Here is a 19,438-nt window from a genome sequence, read left to right as displayed (position 1 = left end):
TGGGCTGGCACCTGGTAGGGATGAACAAGAACATATCTGATCAGACCCAAAATGGCTGAGGTGTTTTAGAATGGACAGGGTAGGTCTCAACCAATATGGGGAACACGGTGTCTTTACAATGTGCACTGAGATGTGCAGCCTAATCCTGCTTTCTTCGCCCCCCAAATCTCTCCATTCTCTTCAAATATCTCCAAGTTCCTAGAATGGGCCGCACGCTGGAAGGACTGTCAGGGTGAAGCCATGGTACATTCTCCTTGCCTCCCTGACAGGTCAACAAAGTGTTCTGAGACTAATGTCACAGGAGAAGCCGCTGCAGATAAGTATTCAGACCATCATTAAACAGAAGGGAAAGTACTTTCTTATTGCTATTAAAGAAATGTGAAAGTCAGCAGCCTCAAAGAGGCTCTCCACCTGCTGTGAATGACAACAACTAGACCCCAACAGTGTTGCTCACGCTGTGGCAGAAGAAATTCACTGTCTTCTGATGGCACAGCCAATTGGGATAGCCACTTCAGAAGGAGGTGAAAGCCATGGTCACACAGTGTCACCCAGCAGGGTCTAGCCTGATTCTAAAAAGCTATGTGTGGGTTCCCTCGAACAGTGACAAACTGGAACCAAAGTCCGCGTCCCACAGTGGAGGACTGGTTAGGCAAATGGAGGCCATTCACTCAATGAAATATAGTCACGTGCAATGTGGCAACAAGAACCAGAGAGAAACAGCACAGTATTAAGAGAGAGAAACAGGCGATGACGAGGCTACTATGATTTAATATGTGGAATTATGAATGAATAAGGACAAATAGAAGGAAATGCGAAAAGATGAAAAAAAATCATGCTAGGGTGGAATTAAGGGTGATTCCTTTTAAACTGTTAGGTGACACTGCTCTTATGACACTACCTTGATAAATAGCAGGAGCAGACAAGTTTACATTATGTTTTAGTTTCAATTGAAATGACACTTCATCTGTCTGGTGAGTACTGGAACTTAGATGTCCCCTGGGAAAAGCCATCGATGTTCATCAAAACCCTAGGAAAACCAAGTCTTCCTGGTCCTTGGGAGCTATGGCTGAAGGGATGGGACCACAGCTGAGTGTCCCAGTTCCACCAAGGCTGGCTGGATTCCAAGCTCCCCCTCCGTCCTGGGCCAGCACCCCTGCCAGCCGGGCTCTCTGAGGTCTGGTGCTCCTGCACACCCGTCCGGCCGCCGCCTTGCCTGCTCTGGCAGGCCCCTCTCCCTGCCGGTGTACCTACCAGCCTCGTTTTGATTGGAGGGTACATGCAAACTCCAGTGGTCTCTTCCTTCATGGGGAGAGAGAGTGGAGGAGAGCAGCCAGAGTGAGCACAGTGGGGGTTGCTGGCGGGCTCTGCCTGCTCACGTGAGAGGAGAGAACGGGAGGAGGAGGTGGTGAGATAGGGAGGAGAGAAAGGAGATAAGGGAGGGGAAAGGAGAGAGAGATAGCATAGTGCAAGACGGATCTGGCAAATCCAGACTATTCTCAAGCCAGCTTTGCCCGCGGCCTACTTCCAGCCTCTGGCCAGCTCCCGCTGGTCCCACCCGCCACCCTCCTCTCTCGGCCTCTCTCCTCCTCTCTGACCCCCAGCTCTCTTCTCCACTATGTGAGCTCTGACACTCCAGAACCCCCTTCCCGGGGCTGGCAGGGAGGGACCGTCACCTGTGCCAACGCGCAGGATTGGCAGCTGCACCCTGGCACACCGTTAGGGTTTTGAAGCACTGCCCAGACCAGGCCAGAAAGAGCCACCATGAATTAGCAATGCCAGCCACGGGAGCCATATGCAGACTGGCCACACGCTCGAGAGCATTTGCCTTCCATGCCTGCCCTGCAACACCCCATCGCCAGGTTTCTGCTAAAGAAGGGCATGTGCTGTGGTGTGTATGTAGACGTCCAGCAGAGAGCACTGGGAAAGAGACACATAGCGGGAGGAACACCGAGTTTAGGACTTCATCTGTCACGGCTCTGGGTTTGCAAAAACAGAATGACCTCGACCCACCTCCCGCGCCCAGGAGCCCAGACCTCGGCGTCTCACACTGGCATTGGTACTTGCTGCTAAGCTGAAAGACACCAAGCGTTGTGAGAAAAGTGCTGTGGGATGCCCACTTCCCCACCCTGTGGGATGCCCACTTCCCCACCCTGTCCCTGATGAGTGCCATGCGCCCAGCAGAGGTCCAACAGCTCCTACCGGTGAAGGATGAGAACAGTGAACAGATGATGCTCCGTGTAGGAGCAGAGGCTACTGACAGGGTGACTTTGGGTTTCGGGGAGGGACTGTTTGCTCCAGAGAATAAATACACACATGTTGAGTTCAAGAGAGGTTCCCGAAATAGTTGGTATCATCCTGCCACGAGGAATAAAATACAGCTTCTGGACAAGTTTCATTGAAAAATGATCAAGAAAATTGCAGGCCTCTTTTCCTTCTCCAAATTGATCTAACTCTATCCTCTTGACAATGGTGCAATGCTGGATAATTTCCAAAGGGCTTTTACAACCACAGTCACTCAGTGCTCTTCGCAACAGACTTGTTCTACTCTCCACGTTTGGGAGATGCATACATTGCATTTGCAATGTCTGAACCTGGGTTCTGGATTCTATGTTGATTGTTTTGAAATCCTTTTTTTTTTTTTTTCCAGTAGTAAGTGAATTCATATAAGGCACCTGTAGTCAAGTTTTATCAGAAGGATTTACTGAAATCCTCCCACTCTCTGTTCCTCTGGATAAATCCCACCTGCCATAAGATGGTGTTTGAGGCCTGCATGAAGCTGCCTCCTGCCAGCCCTCCAGGATCAGTTCCTAGTGCTGCCCCAGTACACTGATGCTCCAGCCAGAACCAGCTGCACCTGGGGCCTTTGGCCACTGGGCTTTTGCTTCTGCCAACATCAGCAAGAATTCAGTGTGTATTTTCTAAAGAAAATAAAAGTTGGCATAAGAGACCAAGAAATATGGCCGAGTTTCCTAGAGGCCAAAATGTCTTTAATCTGAAGATTAAAATGAATGACTTAAGGCTTTGCTTTCATCATAAATGTTGATCATTAGACAAGGGTTTCCGACCTTTCTAAATATGCACCTGAATGGATTTCAGCAAAAGAGCATCCCTGGACTCTTACTAAATCCACCCCTTGGCTCTTAGTAAATGGAAAGGAAATAAGATAAGGCGTGTAATGGGATACTTTTCGAAATGCCATTTTATCTGCCTCCCCGCACCAAAGCCTTGGGGCTTTCCTACATGCGGGCAGCTACATTCTTCTCTAACTACTTGACTTTTGAGTTTCAAAGTCTGACTCTGGGGGAACAGAAAGATTCTTGGCATAGATTGATGAAAATGTGCTTCTTCTTCATCTAGATAAGAAAAGAGACTGCTGGTTTGAGGACAGGGGAGAAGAGTCAAGCAAAGGGAGAAGGGGGGACGCTGGTGAGTCTTGAGCCCGTGGCCCTGGGCCTTTCTCCATGGCTGTGGCTGCAAACAGGGATTAAAGAGCAAGCCAGGACCAGCGGCCCTGCTCAGGGAGAGCCACTCAGACCCCAGAACAGCTTGATGCCCAGTATGTAGGGACTGACACCTCCCAGAAGGCGAGCGATCTCTACTCACCCAAAAGGACCACAAAAGAAGCGGAGTGTCCCAGATGTGAACACTGGCACTATGGAATACTTGATTTCTTTCCATATGTTTACTGGGGAGCACAGATGAACCCACAGAGCTACAGAGGGGCACCCTAAATTGGTTCGAGATCAAGCTCTGGCCCTCGTGGAAGAATGAGATTCAAAATAAACACTGAGCTGTGGAGCCAGATGGGAATCCACTTCTGACCCGCAGCCCTGGGCTATCCGTGGGCCCTGCACAGCTTCCCTCCCTTGGCCAGGCCAATGTACTCCCTGGCACCTATGCTCTTCACTAACATGCCATGTGCCAGAAGGGACTGGGTTCTCACCAGTTCTGCTCTATAGTCAGGTGAATGGTTTACCAAGTGCAGAGACCCGAGAAAGAGTCCAGAACGCAGAGGTATAGGTGTGCTTGGTTTGTGGTACCTGAGGGTGGAGGGGGGCCAGCTCTACATCCCCAGAGTCAACACAGTGACTCAATTGGCACCAACACCCCCCTGCAGTGCTCTCTCACAACCTGAGAGAATTCCAGTGATAGGTGCTGTGCTGTCACTGTCCTCTTCTTTTCCACCCTCGCGCCCTACCCCTCTGTCCCAGACAGGAACTCTTTGTGATCGTGAACTCTGAGGCCGGAGCTGGAGACGGCAGGCATCAAGCTGCAAAGGCTGTCTGGCTTTGGATGGCTAAACTGAGCTACATAACACAAGATTCGGGGATTAGAAAAGTTTTGGGAAAAGGACGGGGGAGATGCTGTAAGAGTGAAGTTGGAAGGAGCACTTCTGTGGAGAGTTCCAGAACCCAAGTCCTTGGAGCAGGGCAGGAGGCAAGAGAATGAAAGAGGAGGCAAAGAGCAGGGGAGTTCATCTAATCTTCTGGAATGTGTTTGGAGAGATGACAGTTCAAGATTGGGCCTTCTTATTACTCTTGCCTCTTTGGACTGGGCTTCCCTAAAAACCACTCCAAAGAGATCAGACCTGATTTCAGGTGCCTCAGTGGGACATACCTGAATAAAGGCAGGAACATTTGGTACGGTTCCAATCTCTCCAGTTCCCTGTCCTTCCACTGCTGGCTCGAGGATTATGGGGACTTCAGGGATCTCAGCTAGAGGAGGGAGAGGGCTAGAGCTTGGGGAAGTGACTGCCCAGGAAAATATTCACGAGGGATGGGCATCACCTGGGGAGTTTGACACTCTTGCCCCATAAAGTGCTGCTTCCTCTTCTCAAGGAAATGCTTAAGGAGAGCCCAGAGACAAGGCCAGAGGCCAAGGGCCAGAGCTGGCAGCCCAGGAACCACCCCTCATCCAGGCTGATTCAGACCAAGGTACTGGGTACCTCCCATCCCCATGCCCTACTTAGCAACCCTGGGGACCAAACCTGGGCTGACAACTTGGAGATGGTCCCAGAATTTCCCCAAAGCCTGGGCTGTTGGAGGGTAGGGATGGGGCCAGGGAATCTGACTGGATAATGGGGAAAGAGAGACACATCCTGGCTCAGACCATCTGCCACTGGGAAATGTGCTGAAACAGCAGCCCAGGCCCTGGGTTCCAGTCCTGACCCTGACACAGACAAGCTGTGTGATCTGCTACAAGTGTCTGGTCTTCTCTGGACCTTGGCTTCCCTACCTTTTTCTGTGTGTGAGTGTGTGTGTGTGTGTGTGGCGGGGGGGGGGGGTGCTGGGGATTGAATCCAGGGCCTTGTGCATGTGATCCAAATACTCTACCAACTGAGCTGTATGCCCAGCCCTGCCTGGCTTCCCCATTTGTAGGGGAGGAAAGGGATGAGATGGTCCCAAGGCACCTCTCCCACTGACAGGTCAGATGCAAGAGCTCAAGGAAGTCCTGGCTACTAGTCAGGCATACCCTACTTCCCTCTGGTCCCAGCTCCTTCCTGCGGTGGATTAAGAAGCCCCTCTGCAGCCTCCCCCATCAGGTGCAGAATGCTGACCTGGAGATGGTGAACCTGGCTACAGGTGCACTGGTGCTTGTGATGCCCCTAGCCCTGAGTCCGCTCTCCCCTTGGCAAGGTGAGAGGGCTGGCTTTGTACTTCTGAGATGCTGACAGGAGGGGATGGAGGGGAGGGGATCAGCCAAAGGGAGTAGCAGATTGCCCACATCCCCTCCTCCTCCCTAGGATCCACTGCCCCTCATGGGGACAGGATTCATTCTGAGCAAGGTGCAGTCAGAGCCGCGCACCAAGGAAAGCCCGTAGCAGAGTGGGCTCTTGCCAAAATGCCAGGCATTTGGGGCTGCTCGTGCCCCAAGACAAAAGGCACCCGTCCTGAGCACACGTGTTCATTGCAGACCTCAGTGGGCAGCTGTGTCTCAGTGTAGTACAAGGATGTCCCCTGTCCAGGTCTGGGCAGTGCAGCACGCTGAACCCTAATTGAGAGCTTAGTCAGAGTTGCCCAACAGGCAGGCGGGGCTTCCCAGGGAGAGGAGTGAGCTTCCTGGTGTTGAAGGGGGCACCAGCAGAGGCAGGACTGTCACTGACTTTGGGTCAGCAGATCCCTGAGTTCCTGCCACATGCTGCTTTCTTCCTCATCTCAGTCTGTAACATCCAAACGAAAACAGATAACTTAATTCCCCAGGTAATGAAATCTACCCGTTGCATTCCCAGTGCAAGTCTCCAAAGGAATCCTACCACTCCTGGAAAGCCCACTGTGTATTGTTTTTTTTAATAAACTGACCCTTGTTCTAAGATCCACCAGACCCTTTATTAAATTCTCAGTACTTTGATCATGCTGTATTTTCTACCTAGAATGTCCGGGTTCATTTTCTTCACCAGGCAAACTCCTATTCATACTCTAAAACCCAGGCTCCATGAGCCTCCCTTTCCCATTGCCTCCAGGTACAGTTAAACAGTAGGTCCCACAGAAGCAGCAGTTCATAAGGGGTGATGAAGTGGTACCAAAAGGGCCTCTGCTTCTGTGTCACCACCTCTGAAAGGCAGGGGGGAGGGGGGAGGAGCCTTCCCACCTGTGAACAGTCTTGGCAATATGCCTAACAAGGAGGCTGTGAATCTTTCTAGGACTTTAGCTTCGACACAGGAAGGGTCTAACTCTGGATTGACCAGAGCAGGGGTCACCCCTTGTCACTTGTCAGCTGTTTATCCAAAGTTGACTGCATCAGCTGTCCCGATGAGACAGGCCACTGGGCCAACGATCTCCTTATGCCAGCTGGTCAGCAGTGGTGGGCCCCATGTGTCCTCTCCGGAAAACCTTCCAGAAATCTCTCCCAAATACCTCACTCCTCCTCTAGCAAGTGCGTCCTGAATGACTCCAGCTTCTGGTCTCTACCTGAGCACCTTCTCACGCCGCTCATGGCGTTTGTCAACCTGACATCCCCTCCAGCCTCTAGCTGTCCTCTCCACTCCCACAGCCCAGCACAGGGACAGGCAAGCAGCAAACTCTCAGGAGATAGGTCTTGACTTGCTCACATTTTGGCTCCTAGCTCAAAGTGGTAACTTAAGCTTAGTACAAAGTGGACTGTGATTTATGCTCCAGCACACTTGGGTACCGCACGGAGCCCAGCCAAAGATATAAGCAAGTTTCCCTGTAATAATACCTTGCACATCTTTACGACACCTTCTGTTCTCATAGGACACACATGCCTGTGCGTGTGCTCTCATAAAATTCTCATAATTCTCCCGTGACAAACAATGGCATCTTTTATCGTATAGAAGATGGAGCGCTGATTACCCAGTGACAAGGCTCTTCAAAGGGGGAGCCCAGACTGCACACAGGACCCGGCTGTGTGATTTCTGGTTCAGTGCTCTGTCCTTTAAAAAGGGTTTCTCACCCGCAAGACTCTCCTAAGGGCCACTACCCACAAGGGGAGACCTGAACGCAGAAGATGGATGATAGTCAGAGGCCCCAGGGGCCTGGAAAGCCAGGGTTCAGGCCCGAGCCACTGCTTTAGGCCAGACAGATGGGTGGAAGCAAGAGCAAGAGATGGGTGGGCATGCAGGGCACGGCCCAGGAAGCCACAAAGCCAAGACCCAAGCACGGAGAAGCCCTGTGAGCAGCAGACAGGCGAGGGTGGGCCCCCCACCCCCAGAGGGGCAGCCCTTCCTCCAGGCCTGAGAGGTGTGGGACCCAAGGTGCCTGAACCTCCACCCCAGGAGGTACTCCCTGTGCCTCCTAGATAAGAGGAAGGGTCCTCCTAGAAGCACTCTCCACCCAGACCTCTGCCAAGATGTTGCTAGGGGCTGTGGCTTTTCTGGTTTTAGAAAAAGAGGAAGTTTACCAGAGGAGTAGCTTCTGTGAAATCCATCAGGAGATCTCCAGGCTCCAAGGTAAAGGTCCCTCCCCGGTCAGAGGGGCTCTGCAAAGGTAAAGATATCCCCTGTTAGCGACGCCTCTGGACTGGCAGCAGATGCACCAGAAAGATGGTGGTTCCCACTTCCCCTCTGCCCACTTGCTAACACTGAGCTCATCAGGATGCCCACCCCCCACATCTCCCTCGTTCATCAGTGCACAAAATGTTGAGATTGAACCCTGATTTTTTTTTCTGGAATCTTTACAGATAGAAGTAGGGCATGGGGTGGGGACGTGTCCTTTTTAGAGCTGAAAACAATTTTCTTAAGCTTTCTGAGTATTCTTTGATTGGCCTTTCGGGAAAAGGCTTTAAAGGGTCCTTTGAATGTATACTGAGAGAGCAGGCTGTCCTGCAGGGGAGGATCAATTGGCCTTTAGGAGCTACACTGATCTGCAGAAAAAAAGGGTAAGATGCTCACGATGTGGGGGTGGCACCTCTGAATATTATGCTCCTTGGTTTTGGAAGACATTTTGTCCCTCCTGCTCTGGGGTCTTAGCTGCATGGGTGATCTCGAGGCCCTTTCAAGGGGAGGAAAACCAAGGAGCCAAGGACTTGACAGGAGCAGGGCCCTAAGGGGAGAGATGGCCAGGAGAGGGCGCCCTGAGGCCTTGGGAAGGATGTCGCCTGCTTTCCCTGCCTCCCCACACCACTCCCTTCTGTTTGTAAATATTTCTGCCTGGGTTTAACCAGCTGGAGGATCTGTGATGGGAGCCTGTGTCCACACTTGAGACCAAGTTATAAGAGGACTCCCTGCTGCGGAGAGACACCCAACTTAGGATGCCAGGAGGTGATCTGCAGAAATGCAGAGAACCTCAGTCTCAGCCAGTCCCTGGCTGCGGAGGTCAGCCACATTCCTGTGTCTGGTCCAGACTCCTGAGGAAAGGACCAGGGAAAGACCAGCCTTGGTCATGCGGGATATGGGCTTGGACTATTGCTATGTAGATACTGCCAAGAACTGTGACCCTGGAAACTGCAGAAGCCTCAGGCATCCAGTTCAGAGACCGGATGCTAGCCCCTGGGCTGGGCGAAGGAGCAGACCTTCCCACCTTAGGAGGAGGCAACTGAGTCTTGGAGGAAAAACAGCTTTGGAAGTGAGCAGGCACAAGGCCTGTGAATGGAGCACCCGGGAACTGGTCAGAGCTCTGGTCTTGCCTTCAGAACAACTGTCCTGTGTGCACACCTTTCCTCGTGCAGGTGCACAGACCAAAGCAACCTTTGAGTCAGCAGCCACTTGGACAGCAATAGGTCTGTCTGTGTTTGGACCAATTGCCAAAGAGTGACCAATTGCTAAAGGTCACTCAGAGAAAACCAAGGGAAATGTCTCAGGTAAGGCCTTTGTTACTGTCCATTCCTATTTCTGGCGATTTTCTGAAATTTCAAACTGATAAAGAGTAATATTTCCCATCTTCAAATTATTAACATGGCTTATTTTGTAAAAGGAATGGGATGGAGATAAGTCTGTTTTTATTCCTTCAAGTTGTCCATCATGGAGTGGGAGGGTGTTTCTCTCTTGCTGTCATTACAGTAGAGTGATAGCTTATGTAAAATGATATTCTAAACCAAAACTGCCCCCAAGAATTCCTTTAAATTGCTCTTCAAGTACAGTGTGTGTGGCTTTAGATCATAGCATGCCTCCCACAAATGGCTGGCTCATATTTCGGGGGCAGGGTACATGAAAACATGTTTTACCATTTTCAAGTCTGAATACACAAAAAGGATCATGCAAAATTTAAGGGCACACACCGAATGCCACTCGCTAAGAGGACCCTGCCTGCCCAGCACAAAGCAGTTAACCCTTAGTACTTCTGCCATACCTTGGCCGCTGGAGACAGCGGGCTCTTGCCTTCTGACTTGTGAGGTGAGCTGACTTTCTGGAGCTTGGGGGACACCAGCGGCACTGAGGCTTGTGTGGCAGCTGTGGTGGAGTCTGTGGCTGGGGCTGTGGTGACTCCCACCGCCTCGGCCAGGTCTGGAGGGAGGTCGTCTTCATCACTGCGGTTACTAAAAGCACATGAAGCTCTGCTCATTACAATAACACACGGGCTGCAGGGAGGCCGGGGCGGGGGCTCCCTCAACACGCGTCCACTTGACATCCAGCGGACAGAGTCAGAGACACTGACTTTTTTATATACCAAAAGCAAATTTGAGCTGGATTTTCTGTCACTCACCAGGAATTTTTTTTTTTTAAATTGTGTGAAATACATATAAAGTGCTATTATCATTTTAAGTCCTTGTAACATTACTCTTCAGTAGCACTAAATACATTTACAATGTTGTGTAACCATCACTACTACCTTTCCCCCAAATCTTTGCATCCACCCCAAAGAAACTCTGTATTGTTACTGAACATAGCTTTCTGTGGCTGCCTCCCCACAGCTTCTGGAAGCGCCTATTCCCCCGTGTGTCTCAACGAATTTGACTACTCTAGGCACCTGTGGAAGCAAAATCGAACCACTTCTGTCCTTCTGGGTCTGGTTTGTCACATTCACTATGGTGCTTTCAAGGTACAATCACGTTGTAGCATTTATCAAGATGTCATTCTTCTATGGTGAAGAATCCACTGCGGGGGTGCACCACATATTCTTGTCCATTCATCTGTTGATGGACACTTGCGTTCCTTCATCTTCTAGCTCTGCAACTAACACTGCTGTGAACACGAGTGTGCACATACCTGCTTGGCTCCTTGCTTGCAATTCTTTTGGATTGGAATTTCACCTAGGGAGAGAGTTGCCGGGTCCTATGCTACTTCTTTGCTTAGCTTCTTGAGGAACCACCACGGCAAAGGCTATTGGAGAGGCGGCCTTTAGGCAGGTGTGTACAAGGCTCATAGAAACCTATGGCTTTGAGCCAAAGGCATAACAGCCTCTTTTGTGGCCTTGTTAGGTATGAACTGTCTGTTGGGTGCGACAAGCTGGTTACAGGGGAGGAGTGTTTGTTTGGGGGCCAAGTAGCTTTGGTCTTAGAACCTCTCTGTGAGGAGGAGGTGACCTGGGAAGGAAAGGACTTGACAGGAAGCCACCACAATGGAGGGGAAGTCTGGCCTGGCACTGCAGCTTATCCCCAGGCTTGGATTTGGAAGGAAGCTTTGATGTCCCACAGCATACGCCAAGCCTGGTAGCCCCTTCTGACCTGGTCACCCTGGCACGGCACTGGAGCTGTGCCATTGATTCCCCATTCTTCGCGTGGGCAATATCTTCTCCAATTTTTAGAAATTAAGACAAGTCTCCTAGCTGCTAACCTGCCAGCTTCCTGCCTGTGCAGTAGAGTTAACTCAGAAGGCCTGAGATGCTCAAAGTCCCTACATTCCAGAGGAACCACGGGACTGACCAGCTCCTGGGAGACATCCTCTGGGCCCTGGGGTATCCTGCTTGGGGAGAGTCTGTGTACCCAACAGCTTGGGCCATATCAGAGTTTATGTTCTCAATGTGCTATATGGTGAAACACCTGGATTTGTATACCTGGGGTTTTAGGACTATGCTGTATCAGTCTGATCTGAGGCAGGCGTGGGGGTGGCCTGATCTTAATAAGCTAAGGTCAGTCATATGGGCGCTCCATGCCTACGTGACTGACCCCTAATAAAAACCACTTTTCATTGCATAAGTGAGCTTCCCTGGTTGGTAATCCTCCCCATATATTGTTGCATGTTATTTCTAGGAGAATGAATCCCTGCCCATGTGACTCCACAGAGATAGGGCAATGGGAGTGTTTTCCTGGACTCCACCTCTGGGCTTTTCCTCTTGTTGATATTAATTGGTTTCCTTCACTGTTACACATGGTAACCGTGAGTGTGACTGCTTTTCTTAGTTCTGTGAGTCCTTCTAGTGAGTCATCATCCTTGAGGATGGTCTTGGGGACCCCCGGCACACTGTCTCTACTGGAGCACCCCCTGAAGCCATTCTGGCACAGGGGTTGAGTTTTCAAAACGATAGCTGAGCTCAAGAGTAAAGATAAAAGATGGCTGATGGGCACAAATGAGGCCTGTGCCCGGTCTCTCCTGATGGTCCCTGGGCAGTGGGCCTCATGGGGAACATGGCCCCAGATCACAGCTGCAGTGTGGATTGGCCCTGGGGGATTTTAGATCAGTCTGTGTTTGGAAAAGACTCTCAAGGAGGATTTAAGATTCATTACTAAAAAGGGGAACAAGTTTGTGGAAAAATTAATAAGATATCACATATTTGCAACCACACAGATAAAGCGGGTCATGTAAGTTATTCGGGCATGTGCCCATTAAATTTTCTCAAAAACCTTGTGGTTTGATCTCCAGTTTTTCAGAGAATCAGATGTGATTTCATGTGATCAAAGTCACAAACCTGGGTACGTGGAGGAGTTGAGTTAAATTTTTTTACCTCATTTTTAAAAAAATTTGGTAATCTGGCTAGTTAAGTGGAGGAGTGGGGTAATTTTTTTTCTTTTACTTCATTTAAAAGAACTGTATTCTTAAGAGCATATTTATTATTTATTTTTACATAAAAAGCCATTTTAGAAAACATAGCTCCTCTTTTACAGCAGGAAGTTGAATAATACTGTCTAAACTTGAAAAGCTCCAAATTTTTCATGGGATTTTATAATCTTTTGTCGTAACTTAGATCTTATGACAAAGAAATATATCTAAAATTCAGTAATGTTAAATTCAGAAAATGACATTTTTTTAATATTTTATTTTTTAGCTGTAGATGGACACAATACCTTTATTTTTAATTTTTTTTATGTGGTGCTGAGGATTGAACCTAGTGCTTCACATGTGCTAGGTGAGTGCTCTACCGCTGAGCCACAACCCCAGTGTCACAAAATAACATTTTAATAAATAAAATTTTATGTGTAGAGCTTTGTTTTGAAGTTATTTTTTTATATTTTAACAAAATATGCACAGAAGCATGTCTAAAGTAATAATCATCTGCTGTGAACACCTGTATATATATATATATATATATATATATATATATATATATATATATATATATTGTGTGTGTGTGTGTGTGTGTGTGTGTGTGTGTGTTGCTGGGAATGAACCCATGCTAAGAGGGATTTCTGCCACTGAGCTATATCCTCACTCTTGGTATTTTTGGTATTTTTGATGTCATGGTTCTGGGGAATTGGTTACTTTTCTCTTTGAACTTCCATGTATCATTTATTGAATCTTTAAAGACTTTTTTCACTGTGTTCAAATAAGTAGCAAAGTTCTATTCCTGGAAAAAGATAAAACAGCTCACCATCTTCTTCCCAGCCCATGGCTGGTCAGGAACTTCTGGGTTCAAGAGATCCTCCTGCCTCAGCCTCCTGAGTAGCTGGGGCCACAGGTGTGTACCACCTTGTCCGCTTTGCTAGCCATTTTCTAAAACCTACTAGCTATAAATATAAAGATGACACTTCTACCTGCCTTGACCTCTGCTGAGCTCCTCCACTCCCCTTTTTCTCTGCACACAGCAGCCAACACTTTTATTTCTTGTCATATTTCCAGGAAAGTACATGGCTGAGGTTTTTGTTTATATCCTTAAAAGCAGTGGCTAAAAAAAAAAAACTCCTTCAGAGCTCCTGAATGTTACGATGGCCTTGGTAAAGCAGCTAACATCTGAATACATATAACTCAGGTCTAAGAGCCAGAAAAACTGTCATAGCACACACATCTGCACACAAAAAGGATAACACAGAACATGGTTCCAGAAAATCCAAAATCTGAGTTTTTCCATCTGTGTTTCTTGACCACATGCCTGTCAACTTTATCAACCTCTAGGAGTTAAACAGATGAACAAATGAGCAGTAACCAATGTTGGAGATTGAAGAACTATTTTTGGGGGAAGAAAGGTAACATTGGAAAAAAATCCCATCCATTACATTTGCTATTTTCTACTAATGGGGAAATGCTGCCATTCTTTGATTTTTCAAAACAGAATATTTGGGGGCAGTTTAATAAACATGCTTTTAAGTTACAGATTTGAAAAGGGTTTTCTTCAAAGAGCCAATTTGGTGAGTGAGTGAAATTTTCTTTCCTTCCGGGCCATCTAGCAGTCAGTCATTATTTCAAACATGATTACATATCCCAAATGGGTGATAATGACATTTCGAGTTTCAAAATGTAAAAGGAAAGGCAAATCCCGCCAGCCTTATCCTTGGGGAAGCAGATTTTAACGGTTTAATTTGTTCCCCGGAGATCATTAGGACTGTTAATTATTTGAACCCTATTCATTTTGGTTTTCCTAGGAAATGCAGTTGCTATATTATCCGGAAGTTTCTATTAAAGCTAATGAGGTAGGATGTGTCTGTACTAATCCCCCTCCCCCAGCATGCCTTTTCCTCTTTTCACAAGATGCAAATGATAGCACTGAGACAGCTGTTTGAGGATTACATCTGGGGCCATCTCCATGCCCTACACTTTCACACTCTGGAGACCCACAAACTTGGACTTTTTTCTCAGAAGTTTCCAGGGGAAAAAAGGAAAGAGAGCCCTTCAGTGGCCTGGCCCCTTACTATGGGCTTTACCTATACTAACCCCCACAAAATCCCTGAGGTAGACATTAGCACACCCCTTCTGCAGATGCAGAAATAATAGCTCAAAAATAAATTTTCCAAGAGCTTATAGCTGTAAACCAGCCAGGGCTCCAACAGAAAGAAGACCTTCCAGCCCCAGAGCTCCTATGCTTTCCACTGCATCTGGAGATATCCCTGCAGCTCTCTGACCAAATCATGCCCAGGCGCACTGCCCAGCCCAAAGCCAAGGTCAAGAAAAGGGAACTACCATTGGGACGACCACTGTGACTTATCAACCACCACCTTTACTACAGCACCTTTCTGTCTTTTTTGGATTGTAACTCCATTTTGGATTTGACACTCGGCCTTTGCCACCAATACCAGGTGACTCTCTGGATAGGAATTGTCAAAGACACTTTGCTCTTCCCTTGACAATGCCTAGAACAATCCAGTGCACACTGTAGCCAAGAGACCGTTGTTAAGCTGAGCTGAAAAGAAGTGGGTGGCCCCTGGTGGAATGTGGCTCCTTCCACTGGTCTCACAGAGAGCTCAGTGCTTAGCTCTGGCTCTGTTGACAGACCTTGCTACCATTCACTATCAGGTCACGGGAGGCAGCTTTTGCTATGGCCTCCAGGGATCCCTGTCCTGGTATTCAGGCCCTCATATATGCCTCCTCTTGAGTATGAGCTGCACCTAGTGACTTGCTTCTCATGAATAGAATGTGGCAAAGTGATAAGTTGTCTTTTCTGTGATTAGGTTACAAGACTGTGACCTTCGCCTTGCTAGCACCCTCTCTGGGTGGCTACAACTGAGGGAACCTTGGCCCAATGCCCTTGGGTACCAGGAACTATGGGAAGGGGCCATCGGATGAGACCACAGCCCTCACTAACACCTTGAACACAGTCTTATGAGAGATCCTGACACAGAGGAGGAGCCAAGGAAGCCAAGCCTGGACTCCAGCCCCCTGCAAATGGGAGGCAATAATGAGGATTGTTTGGGAGTAGTTTGGTTATACAGCAATCAATAATGAGTATACAGGTATGTTTTCAGGGGGAAAGTTCTGGTCCCATTATGACCCAAGTTGGAAATAAACAGAATTTGGAGAATGGCTCTCTCTCTGGGAATGGTATGAAGGGTTAAGAAACATTTATAACCAATACATTTAGCATCAGTGCGGTTATAACTGAAAAACTTGCAATACAGAACTCACAAACTATATTGTCTTGTTAACTTCCTCACTCGGGGAGGCTTGATTTCCGGTTTTTCCACAGCTGGTTGGGCAGTTTCCACACGGATAGGGATAGGACTTCTAGAGACATACCAAAAAAGAGAATACCACCAATAAAAAAGGTTTATGGTCTCATTTTAGCCAAACAGACTGCTTTCTCAGTGAATTCATGCCTTAATAACACTGGTAGTCCAGAAATCCATTTATTTCTGCCTTTCTGTTCTACTGATTTAATAACTGCAACTAAAAACAGAAAACCCCAAACAACCAACCAACAAGCAAAAATAATGGGGAAGAAAATATAGCAAGCAAGGAACTAAATATAATTGGGGAACCAAATAAAATTTCCGTGTCCCACATAGCCACTCCACAATATGAGTGTTTGTTTTATAAACAGGTAAAATGGATAAACTAAACTCAGTTTGACTACCTTAAAAGTTTTACTTTTAATCTGCTAGCTATGTATTTTAAACATAGCACAGAACACATTTCAAGAAAATAAAGCAGAGTAGTATATTTTATGTGAAAAATGTATAACCAGAAGCCCATTAGAGTTTACTCTAAAACATTTTAATTCTATGTACATATGAAAATGTTAAAACTTAAGTTTATCTTTCCTCAGTCATTTTTGCCTGACAGGTGGTAGGCCCTACTCAAAACAGTGATTTTTAAGGAAAAGTTTTAAATATTTTTGAAGTGATCATGACTAAATTCATTTTTTAAATATATTTATTTTGTTCATTTATTTTTATGTGGTGCTGAGGATCAAACCCAGTGACTTACATGTGGGAGGCAAGTGCTCTGCCTCTGAGCCACAACCTCAGCTCCACTAAATTCATTTATTAAAAGTCAGTAATGACCTTCTTTTGGGGACAGGGGAAGGCACCAAGGATTGAACTCAGGGGCATTGACTACTGAGACACATCCCCAGCCCTATTTTGTATTTTATTTAGAGACAGGGTTTCACTGGGTTCCTTAACACCTCGTCTTTGCTGAGGCTGGCTTTGAACTCATGATCCTCCTGCCTCAGCCTCCAGAGCTCCTGGGATGACAGGCATGCGCCCTCACACCCGACTGAAGTCACTAATGACTTTCTAGCACCAAAGGAGCAACTAACAATTTGAAACCTTCAGCAAGGGACCCCAACAAGTCAATTAACATTTCTGAGCCTCTGTGTTTTCTTCTATCCAATGCCTAATTTTTTTTGTGATCAGTATGTGGCTGGTGCCTAATAAATGTTTGCTGAGTAACCACAGGAATGAGCAAATGAGGACCTGAAATCAGTGGCTTCTCAGGCTGGGAGCTCAGAGGAAGCTGAATATGGTCCTTGGAAGATTTTAGCCTTGTAGGAGCTCAGACCTCTGCTTGGGTAGAATGGCTGATATCTGTGAAAGCTTCGCAGAGAAGTTTACTCCTAACCACAGGGAGGCAAGACCAGCAAGGTGGGAGACAATATGGAGACCTGGCTGAATGTAGGGCACTGGAACTGCTGATAAGGGAGGTCCCAGTGACAAAGTAAGGGATGACAGGGGCCAGGTCACCAGGGGCCCAAGGCTGAGGCATTACTCTGAAGGCAATGCAGACTCTAAAGGCTTTAAGCAGGGGAGTGGCATAGTCAGGTGCAATTTGAAAAGGTGCTCAGAAGGGGACCTTGGAAACGGGAGGCCAGGGCATCTTAGAGTACTGTTGGGATAGTATCCAGGATGGGAGGTAACGACGGCCAGGAGTCAGGAGGGATTATGATTCTGGAGAGGAAAGGATGGATGTGGCGGTAATAGGAAAGCCACATTGATAGGATGTGGTGGCCAACTAGGTGAGGGGATGAGGCAGGAGAAAATCAAGGACTCCAGGTTTTCAGGCCAGGGTAAGGAGAAGGGAAAGTCATCAAGATGAGAAAACAGGTGGAGGATGATGAAGGAGGGTGTAAAGAGATGAACTGAATTTTTGGGATGTCCAGAGGGTAAGGTGTCTCTGGAGGAAGACAGATTTATACCAAGAACATAGGTTGGAAATAATAAGGTGACAAAAAGGAATGTTAAACTTTTTTAAAAAATATATTTTTAGTTTAAGACGGACACAATACCTTTATTTTGTTTATTTAGTTTTTTTATGTGGTCCTGGGGATCGAAACCAGTGTCCCATGCATGCTAGGCTAGCGCTCTACCATTGAGCCACAACCCCAGCCCAGAATGTTAGATTTTTTAAAACATATATTTTTTTTTTGTTCTCAATGGACCTTTATTTTATTTATTTATATGTGGTGCTGAGAACCGAATCCAGTGCCTCACACCTTCTAGGCAAGCATTCTACCTCTGAGCAACTACCCCAGCCCCGGAATATTAACTTTTACTTTGGGCATCAAGTGAGTGGTTCTATACACCTGAGCTGTTTGTTAAATTGCTGTCTCTGTCCCCATCAGCATCCCGCCACCCCCGCCCCACCCAATAGGATCTGAAAGCCTGGAGTTAGACTCCAAAGTCTGTGCCTTTAACAAGAGACGATGGAGTTGTCCTTGGACATTTTGGGGGGAACTCTACCCTAGGGAGCCCCTACAGATGTTAGTAGACAACAGGCTGGTAATGAAGCTGCCATGATCCATAGGTTGCTACTGATTTGGGTACATGAGAAGGTCATAACTCTATGTTATGAGACAACCCAAGTGTCTAAAATTCTTTGTTGGTATAGCAGGTAGTGGTATTAAATCTGAGACTCAGCAGCAGTTGTTTGAGGTGGGTCTTTGAGGTTCACATTCCCTTAGTTTCATTTTCCCTCTCTGATAGAAATTATCAGCTAATTCCCATGTCAGCAATGTTTTGAAGATAATGTTGGCTACACCGAGTATCATCTCCCCATTCGAACAAGAAGCAACAGACCTTACATTAGTATCCTGAAGACTGGATTTCTTATTGATATTTACAAATGTCGATTCCTCTTTTCCAATCTGTAAGACAAAACCGGTTAGTCCAAACTGAATCTCTTGGCATGCCAAAATGTTTTCAAGTCTCCCACATTTTAAGGATTATAGAAATGTGAAGGTGGACCAAAGAGGGAATTCAGTCAATAGAAAACCTTGTTCTGGTATTTATGTAAGTTAACAGAAATGTGTTTTCTTGAGTCATTCTCCTCCATGGGGATTAAGACATAATTATTCAAATGCAATCAATTATTGTATTCCTACTTTTATTGAACACCTGCTACGTGCCAGCTCATGCTTGAATGAGAAAGGGATGGTGTGGGAAAAGCCAAACCCACAACTGGCTCACCTCACAGTTTAGATCGGGAATAATTATCAGCTGTATGCTCACACAGCCTTACAGTTTACAAAGGGATCTGGAATCTGTTCTTTCACATCAGTGGAACAAGCCTGGGAGGAATTACATCATTTGATTTTGACAGAAGCCTTGTCTTCTTCCCTCTGGTGAGTTCCAAAGAATGACAGGGGAGGAAGGGACACCCACTCAGCCTGCCAGGCCAGCAGAACGCACAGTGCTTGATGACAGACTCAGCCCTCATGCTTGTCACAGCACACAGAGCTGGGCCTCTGTTCTAAGCATACAGTGAGTGGTACTGCTCGGACCCTGGCTCAGAGGGCACTGCCCGGTTGGCCTGCATGGGTGCCAAACACATCCAGCCCTGGCTCCCTGTTGGAACTCGACTCTTTTCCTTACACCCTTGCTCTACATGGAGGCCAAGAGGGGATTCAGACCTAACTCTCTGAGGGGATGCACAACCCTTCTCCCACCGCCCCTCGGGACACTCTAAGCCAGGGGTTCTTAAGGCAGGTCCCTGTTTTCCCATGAACACTCAGCAGCATCT

At 47.4% G+C, this 19,438-nt stretch overlaps 1 protein-coding gene across 3 annotated transcripts in view; it reads right to left on the bottom strand.

Moving 5' to 3' along the window:
* Positions 1-19,438, bottom strand: part of Epb41l4b (erythrocyte membrane protein band 4.1 like 4B) — a 131,049-nt gene that overhangs the window by 8,386 nt on the left and 103,225 nt on the right. Inside the window, exons 19-23 of one of the 3 annotated variants that reach the window (XM_076843201.2) lie at positions 18,496-18,563; positions 15,605-15,703; positions 9,744-9,921; positions 7,858-7,935; positions 1,252-1,368 (exon numbers count right to left, since the gene is read on the bottom strand). In XM_076843201.2, the coding sequence (XP_076699316.2) occupies positions 1,252-1,368; positions 7,858-7,935; positions 9,744-9,921; positions 15,605-15,703; positions 18,496-18,563 (540 nt within the window). Of the gene's footprint in view, positions 1-1,251; positions 1,369-7,857; positions 7,936-9,743; positions 9,931-15,604; positions 15,704-18,495; positions 18,564-19,438 lie in introns of all 3 variants that reach the window. The other 2 variants (XM_076843203.2, XM_076843202.2) reach the window with 2 other exon arrangements.

This window comes from Callospermophilus lateralis, chromosome 2 (genome assembly GCF_048772815.1).
Source record: "Callospermophilus lateralis isolate mCalLat2 chromosome 2, mCalLat2.hap1, whole genome shotgun sequence".
In the NCBI taxonomy this organism is placed as follows: Eukaryota; Metazoa; Chordata; class Mammalia; order Rodentia; family Sciuridae; genus Callospermophilus; species Callospermophilus lateralis.
Note: the sequence above shows the minus strand (reverse complement) of the source record. Positions and strands in the feature narration are given on the sequence as shown.